The sequence below is a fragment of the Protopterus annectens genome, chromosome 16.part0 (assembly GCF_019279795.1).
Source record: "Protopterus annectens isolate FY-2018-M chromosome 16.part0, PAN1.0, whole genome shotgun sequence".
NCBI classification, from domain to species: Eukaryota; Metazoa; Chordata; order Ceratodontiformes; family Protopteridae; genus Protopterus; species Protopterus annectens.
Window position 1 is genome coordinate 223471665 of NC_056750.1, and position 11284 is coordinate 223482948.

Here is an 11284-nt window from a genome sequence, read left to right on the forward strand (position 1 = left end):
AGTTGACCTAAGGCCGCCTACAAGTCTGACTCCACAAGAATTCTGGTAAGACCTGCTGTTAAATGAATATATCTGTGATTGTCTGGTTGGACTTACAGAGATGTGGGGGGTGCAGATATGGTGTCCATTAGCATAGCTGGATACTCAGTGTCAAGCCAGTAGGGGATCACAGACTGAAAAACAAACAAACTGACAAAATATTGATTCAGCATTTTATACAGAACTGTTTCCATTTTTGAATAAAATGTTCCAAGACTTTGTTATGTACATACCTACTTTACTGAATCCAGTTTCATTACACTAAGCTACAATTACTCAATAGACAATAGGTCAAAAAATACTTCTTTTTCAGAAACTATACTTGTCAGTTTATTGAAATAATGAATGTGATTCACTATAATCAATTTAATTTTAATCTGAAACATGTATTAATCAAATCACCACATTCATACAATGCTATCTATATTGAAGAAGCACACATATGTTAACTTAAAATGATCAAGTTAATAGCTTTCTAATGACTAATGGAATGACAGTCAGCACATCCTATAACTGTCAAATTTTCATTTCTGTTATCTTAAGAACTGTCCCTGGTTGTACTAAGGTAGGCTGACCCCCCCCCCCCCCCACCAACTTAAATAACAAGATTCTAGATCACATAGCCTCAGGAAAAGGGTCAGATGCTACTCAGATTGAACTATCATTTCAATAATTATTAGATCTATCTGTACCCAATAATTTATTAGGCTTTCTGATTTTAATAAGGTTTGTCTTCCAAACTAAAAATGAAACTAACTGAATTAAAGTAAGTAACATGATAACTCAACATGCACTGATTTTTACAGATAAAATGAATTCAACATGCACTGATTTTTACAAATAAAATGAAATACTGACACTTTTAATTGTATAGATTCCTGCCACATTTGTCTGCAATCTGTCATATCTCAGATGCCCACCTTGGTCTTCTGGTATGACAATCCCAGCACTTGTCTGTACATGGCCACTTTAACAGGACGATTCTTTACACAGAAGGTTTCAGAAAGCAGGAAGATACACGATAAGGGTGTGATGATACAGCACCTCCCTAACAGATGCTTAGGACAGTTTTTGTTTTGCCCTACCCACTTGCCCATTAATACTCAATATGCCATTCATAATACATAGGCCACTAGGCTATAGTCCTTTGTCTTCACTAAGAATTGGTAGTTTCTGGCCACAAACCCCACATCTGCTCTGGGGTTGGCAAATGAGCAAAATTGCCACTCTGTCCTTATCCCCCCAACCGACTTCTCAGGGATCAGCTTCACTAACTGAGCCTGGGTCATCTGCCTCACCTAGTCATAGTCTATGCTTCATCCCTCTGTGCTGTGAAGCAAGCCAATTTCTTCTTTCTTTTAAGACAAAATAAGAGTCATAAAACAATACAATTATTGCACACTTTTTACAAAATATGAACAATTTCATTTGTAATTATCTTTTCAAGTGAATGTTATTTTTTCACAAAACATTTCATTTATTATTACTTTTTTGCAGTGCTTATTAGTAATTTTTCTTTGAACTGAATGTCATTAACTAGTTTTTACTTATTAATTTATTACAAAACACAAACCATTTCATGTATTATATAGAATAAGGCATTTTATACCAAGTGGGATATAGTCCCATTGTAACATTGTGTTCTCATACTGTGTCACTCACTGCACAGTAGTAGGTGGTACCGGCATCTTTAACATCCACATCAGCAATTGAAAGGCTTGTGGACTTGTTTCCTTTATCAACACTAACAGTAAATCGTCCAGAGCTTTCGAGGTTCTTATAGGTAATCAGTATGAGCTTTGGGGTACCATTTACAGACTGATTGTACCACTGGATATTTTGATAACCTGATATAGAATGATTACAGGGAATTGTAGCCACGGTCCCTTCTACTGCAGTTAAAACTGCAGGCTGAGTGACAGTTTCTGCACATTCTCCACCTGTAGAAGGAATAGACAGCAGTCAGACAATACATTTCAAATATAAATCATCTTAAACTACTTTTACAAAATAATTAGAAATATGTTATCAAGGTAAGACAGACAAATGTGTACAAATAAATAAAGGCCCCACTGTTTCTATGACACACCTGAAAGTATTGCAGCAGTGATCGTTAACCATGTGTATATTCTTTGTTGGTCCAGGACCATGTCGGTGGAGTATGTTGTCAGTCAGTGTACGTACCAATGTTATGCATTCTTTACTGTATTGCAGGATTTATAGTCAGCATTTCCTGTGGTTTAGCAGACCTTTAACCAATCAGAAGCCACGGGTACTTTCAGCATTGAAAGATAATCTTGGTAGGTAATGTAATTGTTTTCAGTTTGTTGTGGTTTGTGAACTCCATCTTGTGACAACAGCTGGTACTGCAAGGAAATAAAACTGAAAACTTCCTGCATCTAAATGACTATGCAAGACTCCCTACCAATACTCATATGTATCATACATCTCAACTTGCAGGCATTGAATATAGGTGCAAAGGTGCATGAAAGGTAAGTACATCTAGCATTTAAAAACAGAAACTGACAAAACTGATGGAAAAATATAAGCACATTATCAAAGAGACTGTTTAAAATCTGTAAACGTTAATGATCTTTATTGCAAAATTCTACCATACAAGGTCATTTACTTTTGCTTCTGAAAAAGTGAGATGCGAGATGTGTGCCCTCTTTCTTTAAACTTTTGCTGCCACTAGTAAGTTGGCTGTACAGTGTGGTTTTGTGTATTCTAAATAGGTACAAAAGTCATGCGTGATGAGCAGGATTCAGAAAATTCTGTAAAGTGATAAATAAAGACTGAAGACAGATACAAGCCTACATTAAAAGATAAAACAATGGAAGGGTAAATCACTTCTGAAAATAGGAACATTCCTCCAAAACAGAGAAAGTTGAGACTATAATGTGCATATAATCTCTCATTCTCTCCTTTTTTACCTACATGTTGACTTCTTTCCTGAAAGTTTTTGCTTCTGTGCTATTTTTGCCCTATTCCTTTATTCTCTGATTACTACTGTTGCCTTGCATGTATGCTTGACATGTGTTTCTGGGCGAGCATAAATGATTTTCTTGGATACTACTTGCCAGAAAAAAAAAAGGCCATAATTAAATTTTGGTGTATGATTGAAATATCAGCTTCAGACTATGAAGTTTCAATATATTAAATATATTGAGCAGATTCTGTGTACTATCCTTGCCCGGCGGTGAGTGAGTGTGCATGTGAGTGGTACGAATGAACTACCGAGCAGCTACCTGGCAGTGTAAACCATGGCTCAAGATGTGATTGCCACTGCTGAAGTCAGACCCCACCCCCATGTACAAAATGGGAAAAGGTGTTGAGGATGGATGGATGGATATAACTTCTGCAGAGCAAACACGTGCTTGATTCACATGACTGGCCCCTCAATATATAATAAGTTAAAAACATAGTAACTTAACTAAACTAACATCTCTTGATCGTTTTTTAAAAAAGACAATAGAAAGATATGTAAAAATAAATAAATTATACCTAGTTATGGCCCTTTCAGTGAGGTCTTGGTGGGGGGCAAACCTGTGGTGTTTGTATGATTGTCTATCCATTTGTGCAGGTTAAGCTTAAAGAGGGTCATGGAGATACTCCAAAGGAAAATTATCCCATAAAAAAGGGAGTCTCTAGGATATATATATATATATATATATATATATATATATATATATATATATATATATATATATATATATATATATATACCCATCTTGCCAGCAGGTCTTATTTATGTTTTGGTGGATGTTAAGATCTATTAAGTGTTTTTTAGGATATTGTTAAGTGTTGCAGATGTGCAAGCTAGACAGAGGTCACCTATCAAAAGTCTGTAGAAAACACAACATAGAGAAAGTGCTTTAAAATGGTCTGAGTTGCTCAAGGAAGTCATGCCCTCAATGCCTTAGTGAGAAAATGCTGAAGTCTCTCTAGCTGGTCATATACTTAAACAGGTACTTATACTCTTTTAACTGTCTGATGATGGAGGAGTAGAAAGAGCTTATAGTTTCCTTAAGTCTAAAAGAAATGTCCTTGCGAATAGTTTGACAAGGCAAAGGGATTTCCTAACAACAGCGGATGCATGGTAGTGAATGGTTAATTCATTGTCATTGGAAGTGCCCAGGTTTCTAATGGCTGAATCAACTTTCAAAGATGTGTCACCTATGTGGTTGGTGCATGGGTGCCCATTTTTACCTGAGGTCACATTGCAGCATTTCCTGACATTTTATTTTAGGTCATTGTCTGGGCATCACTTAATGATGTATGCTAATCCCTCCTGAATAAACCGGAACTCAGATGGAGAGTTAATGATAGCTCTAAATTTGCAGACATTTGCAGATTTGGTCATCTACAGGCCCTGGATGTCAGCCTTGAGATCAGAGAAGTAAATACCAAAGAGAAATGATCCAAGGACTGATCTCTGGGGGATACTACTGATAACTACTCTTTTCAAAGAGACCATGCTGACCACACTAATAGATTGGGTTCTGTCAATTAACCATTTTGGTATCCAGTAGGTAACATACAGGTTTATATTTAGTTTGATTAGCTTGTTGATGATGCCAGAATGTGAGATGGTATCAAAGGCCTTGTCCAGGTCCAGATAGCCAGTGTGAAACAATTCGCCCTAGTCTAATGCATCTGTGACAAGTTCAAAGAAGCCTACTATGTTCAGCAGTCAGAATCTGCCTTTAACAAACACAATTGGGCTTGGGTCCAAAGACTGTACACTGCCTATGTCCTCGCTAATAAGTTCCATAATAATACATTCTATTGGTCTGTAGTGGATCTCCCTTGTGGAGTTGAATGTCTACTGCAGTTTTCCATTTATTTGGCACAAACACAGTGAAGAGGCTGAGGTTGGAATAGGTTTACTTAAAGTCTTCCTTTCAGTGTCTGGTTTTGACAAGAAGACAATAGCCAAAGCATTCCAGATAATAGACACATAGAGTCAGTAAAGCAGGTTTGTAAAAATCCACAAATAAAATAGGTTTATTAAGAATCCACAAAGCTTTCGGGAGAAATACCTTCCTCAGTGTGTATTACAATGTTAAAATCAATAACTCTCTTATACATTCCAATAACATCACAGTCCAATCAAAGAAAACATCCAATTAAATTAATTAAAATTTAAAGTGACTCCACATATAACATTCTATATAAAATGTGGAGTTTATCTGTTTGCACAGTGAGCAGAGTGCTAATTGCATACGCATGCCATACACTATGTTTAAATGTAAACAAACGTGGTTTCTTGGCTAGCAACAGTGTTGCCAGCTAGGAAACTGTGTAAAGCAACATGGACAGCAGCAGCCATGTAGACTATGTCTGGGTGTTTGTGCGAAATGTTACATTGATTACCAGTGTTATTACTAAAGCAATGTACATAGTTCCAGCATGTTACATGAAAGTGTATAGAGTGCAGAGTATTTTGAAACCCTGTGTCAGGCATACTGAACAAAAGTTGTGTAAATGTTAAATAAGAGTACATACACTGCATTATAAATACACAGTCAGTGGAAGTGTGTGTATTGAATAGGGACACACACATGAATTGTAGGAATGAACACAGGAAAAAAGGACAGGTGAAACATGGTAATGTACAGCAGGTGAAGGCATGTCAATGAAGACAGATGTAGCATTAACAAAAATCACATATCAGCATGATACAGTATGGACTGCACAGTGAATGTAAATGTAGAATGCACTGTCACCCAGGATGATGCCACAATATAAACAAGAAATGATCAACATCAACAATTTGCTTAGCTTCTAGTGTCAAACAAAGGGATCTAGTATCTTGAAGTCTTGGATGAGGTGATTGACAGGCCACCATGTTTTGCAACAGATGGCCTGACCTATGTCTTCTAGGCCGCCAGATATGGGCAAAGGCAATTGGCTCCTCCATAGTGCTTTTCTCAGGCAGTGTCAAAGCAACAAATTTAATAAAATAGTCTTTAGTAAATTTGGGAATTATATTAATATATTGGGATATGTTTGATGAGAAAAGTAGTTAATTCATTAAATATAACTTAAAAGTTTTTTTCCCTCCATTTTTGAGGCTAATTGTTTAATTAATTGAATGATTGTTATAATCAATGTGTATATAAAGACTGTTACTTTTTGTAATGCATTGTGACCCATTGAAGGCGAGATGCCGAGGTACCAGGTCTTGGAAATATAAGGAGAATTGCTGCTACTACTGGCTGTTTGGTGTGTTTATTATTACAATTTCGTGTTGTTTGATTCAAAGCAACAAAAGTTCTGACTTAAAAAAATGCAGAAGAGCTAAACTCAAGGTTCTGCTGCTCAATGCTAGGAGCCTCAACATAAAGCTGCACTGGAAGAAATTGATATCCTGTTAGCTGACAGATTTGGCACAAACTTCACCCCACCTTGGACCCACAGATCATACCCCAAAACATACCTGACAACAGTCCTCTAAGTATCTCTAGACATCAGGTCACATTTGCACTATCCAAGCCTAAAAACACAGCCTCAGTGGTACCAGATAACATCCCTGGTTGCTTACTAAGTAGCCTAAAATAGGACCTAGTGGACCCACTTAACATCCTCTTTAACCATATCCTGAAAACTACCTTTGTTTCAGAAGAGTCAAAAACAGCAACAGTACTTCCCTTGCACAAAGGGGATCCATCAACTGACTCTGGGAACTATAGACCCCCTAAGTCTAACCAGTCTTATTTGCAAGCCCATGAAAAGAATCATCATGAACATTATCAACAAAGACATACGTGATGTTCAAACTCTAAATCCAAACCAGTTTGGCTTTGATAAGGGTAAATCATGCTTATTAAACCTAATAGCCTTCCCTGGGAAAGTCTTCAAAGACCTGAATGAGGGTAAGACACCATTCTTAACTTGGCCACGGCTTTTGACACAATTCCCCACTCAAGTATCATTGAAAAGCTCTCCCAGTGGGTGATTAACCTTATATTACTAGATGGATATCCAGCTGGCTCACAGACAGAACACATACTCTCAAAGTTGGTGACTCATCCTCTACCAGTACAGCCATCACCAGTGGATTATCACAAGGATGTGTGCTGGGGCCTTTACTGTTCAGAATACAATGTTTTGGAAGTCCAGGCTACAGTAGATGGCTTTTAGCTGAACAAGTTTGCTGATGCTTGCAAATTGGGTACAATCTTTGAGTCTACAAACAATCTTAACATATTACAGAAGGGACTGACATGAAAAAATAATTGGGTCCAAAGCCACTGTCTACAACGAAAGGGAAAAAAGTGCCATTACTGTTGCCTTTGGCAAAGTCGAATTCCCCACTAATTACAATATTAACAACAGCCTCCCTAAGTTCCAACCCAGTAGAGTGAGACCTGGGAACAAGATTCCACAGTGGTAAGGAAAGCCTTCTATGTTGTACACCTCATAAGTAAGGGCATTGTATCCAGGTCTGAGGATGTTATGGCATCACTGTACTCGACCCTCAGTAGAACATAAATAGAGTACAATGCTCCCTATTGCATGTACGTCAGCAAACACCTACAGCAGCTGGAGAGACCACAGGGTGTTCTCAACAAGAAAATACAGGGCCTCTAAATCATGCCATGATGTATTTAGATAGACTGAAAGCCCTATCACTGTACTCTGTATTGTATTGGCTTCTGAGATGTGATTGGTGCCTGGCAAAAGGACCTGATGTAAATGCTGCACATCCACAAATCTAATGACACAAGAGTCAATCACTCTAGGGATCTTAATTTAGCATGTGACATTACCAGAACATGCCTGATAGACAGAATTTAGCCTGTGACATTAACAGAACATGCCTGATAGACAGATATATCTCCCAGAGACTGCCACTTTTCTGGAATAAACTTCCAAATCATGTGAAGCAGAGGTCCTCACCAGCATAACCTAAACAACTGGATGGGACACTACAAATTCATCCTAGGATTGGTACCCATGTCTCTCATGGACAGGGTTAGTTGGTATTAACCATAGACTCACTCTGCGAATTATGTCTACCTAATAAGGACATTTGGGGCTACTTGGGATGACCATGGCTATGCTTGTAAGGGCTATAGGACAGTTAGTCTAGTAACCTCCTTTGAAACTAGGAACCTATGTCAACAGTTCTCAGGGGGTATATTACTACAGCTGTTATAGAAGCAGCATGTAATGTAATGGCAGCAATGGCCAACAGTGCGTTAGCTCACATCACAGATTGTAATACCCTCTTGTAGCCATACTGTATACCTACACCTCTTTATAGCTTATGTCAATGACATCCATATTGACATGTCAAGTGATCATAGTCATAGGACACTATAAGGCTGATGACCAACATCACATGAAATCCTACCCATTATTATAAAATGAAAGTAAAAATTCCTATATGTATATTATGAAAGATAGTAAGACTATTCTGCATATGCATATATTTATTGGATTGCATTACATTCTGCAACTCTCCATATGAGACATGTGCACCATACCATGACTGAATTAACAATCACACAAGCAGTGATCTGGGGATGGCTTGCATAGACTCATGGAAGAACTCTGCTTCATTATGTGTGTATGCATATTTGACATGAGGACATGCTTCACTCTTCTGCAGGAAGGATGTCATGTCACCAGAGGACAAAGGAGGATGTATAGGGCTACATGAATGGTACCACAAGTGGAAAGGAAGTGAAGAGCTATTCCAAAGATCACACAATAACCATAATGTATCAGCAAACAAACACACAGCAGTACACTAGGCCTGATATGAACACTACACCTGTGTAGGCATAGAATATGAATACCATGCAATGTCACAGTAGCAGCACCACATATGTATGACTATAACACTGTCACATTGCAGTATATGGAGTTTCATTGCATCATTGTATGCTGAGAAGAACATGTAAGAACTGTAGGACATGGATGTGGAGTCATAGCCCTGTGTAAAGTTTTCTGATAAGTGACAGCTGCATGTTTAGACATGCATGTAGCTTGCTGTCAGATTAGAACCCTATATGTGTAGTTAAAGAGGGTTGAGAACACAGTAGTTAATGTTACTGCCACAGCACAGTTTTGTTTTGAATCCTGTCAGAGTGCATGTTACACAGGATGGCATATTCTTGGTATATTTGGAAGAGTGTTGGACATAGTTGTGCACTCACATACTATTCTAAAAGTACCTGTTTACAGAGCACAGTACTTAACACAAGCACCAGAACACAATTCTAGCTTTTATACTATTAAGAATACTTCATAACTGATTACTTCAGCACAGTCTGGTGAGAGCAAGACTGCAATAGCAGTATCCCACACGCTGGTGTAAAATACACCCTCTAATGTCAAGCAAGTGTACACACACACACACACACACACACACACACACACACACACACACACACACACACACACACACACACACACATTGACTGCAGTGAGAACAGAACCCCTACCTATTTAGCTACATAGACTAGAGATGTCAATATTTAATGCACATGCCACAACACAAGTATGACTTGGAGAGTGTCAGACAACACTTTATAAGTGATGACATCAGTAGTGTCTGGTGAGAGAAAGATTACAATAGCAGTATCCCACATGCTGATGTAAAATTCTCTCGTGAATGTCAAGCAAGTGCAGACACACACCAGTTAACTACAGTGAAAACAGAACCCCTACCTAACTACGTGTACAGGCTAGAGAACTCAATACTTAACACAATTGCCATTGCACAAGTCTGACTTTTGAAAGGTTGCATGATGATTTATAGTAGATGAAATCATCATTGGATAGGACATTTGAGAGAAGATGTTTGGAGGCCTGCAAGAAATGGATGTGTAGGCATGTCTAACTGTCAAAATGTTGGTAATCCATGGGATTGTAGTGATGACTGCAGGATACACAATTATTATCTTCTGACTAGACAGAGACACAGACACCAGTTGACTGCAGTGAAATTAGAACCCCTACTTAAGTAGATGAACTGGAGAACTCAGTACTTAAGACAAGCTTCATGGAAGTCATTTGACTTTTGCATGGCTGTAGGATGATTTATAGTGGATGGCATTATCTCTGGTTGTTTGAGAGAAAATTTTGAGAGATCTACATGAAATGGATGTGTAGGCATGTCCAACTGTCAAAATATTGGTGTTCCATGGGATTGTAGTGATGACTGCAGGATACGCAATTTTGATCTTCTGACTAGAGAAACAGACAGACATACATACATACTAGACCACAGTGAGATTAGAACAACTACCTAAGTATACAGATTAAAATACTCAGTACTTAATTCAGGACCCATGGCACAAGCTTGAGCTTTACAAGGCAGCAGGACACTTTATTGTGGATGACATCAGCACTGGATGGTTGGGAGGCCTGTCTGAAATGGATAGCTAGCCATGTAAAACTGTCAAGATATTAAAGTTCTACATGTTACAGGATTAATGAGTGCACAAAGTGTAATAGTTGCTGTTGTGTTTCCAATGTGCAGTTGTACTTTAAGAGACAGCTTTATGAACTATATGCAAACAGCTGTCCACATTAATACAAGTATGGGAAAATCTGAATGTATATTGTCATTACAAAGATGCACATGGTATATAAGAAAGCATTTGTATTTATTTATGTATTCTAGTTGATATATTTGTGAACAAATACTGAGAGACCAAGTGTGAAATGCATGACTGGAGGCAACAGATGGCCGCAGTGTAAATGTATGTGTTCTTTTCTTAAAAAGTGGCTTCCCTTAGTTTGTGATTTTACATGTACTTTGATGGCATGAAGACTACATGGACAATAGACATAAGTAATACATGCTATTTTAAACTTTCCTTACCATAGTGCCAAGCAGCTGATTTGCGTGATTGATGCCAAAGTGTTTGCGCATGTGAGATGCATCTACTGCTTTCCCTGTTTGCGTGTAGTAAATGCCAAGCAGATAAGAGCCTCATTGATAAGATTATGAGAGTTCTGAATACTGAGTGTATGAAATATACCTACTACTTAGCTGATTGTGTGGCAGCAGGTGTAAATGCATGAACAGATTTCTTTTGGAGGCCAGATGATATAGGGTTCGAATCCAGCTGTATGTATTAGATTTAAATAAGTATTTATAATGTATTGAAATCATTTTTTATTCTACATTCGTTGTATGTTACCTTAGCATAGCCTTTTTAAGCAATATTGTGTGGAGGTAACCACACAACTGAAGAGCTGCTCATCATTGCTTGGCATTGGT

General features: G+C 38.0%; 1 gene segment (V, D, J or C); it reads right to left on the minus strand.

The window, feature by feature from the left end:
• Nucleotides 1-781: 781 nt before the first annotated feature.
• Nucleotides 782-2266, minus strand: LOC122790385. The segment is given in 2 exon segments: nt 782-1979; nt 2129-2266. Coding segments are annotated over 2 exon segments (357 nt in total).
• Between the last annotated feature and the right edge of the window lie 9018 nt (nt 2267-11284).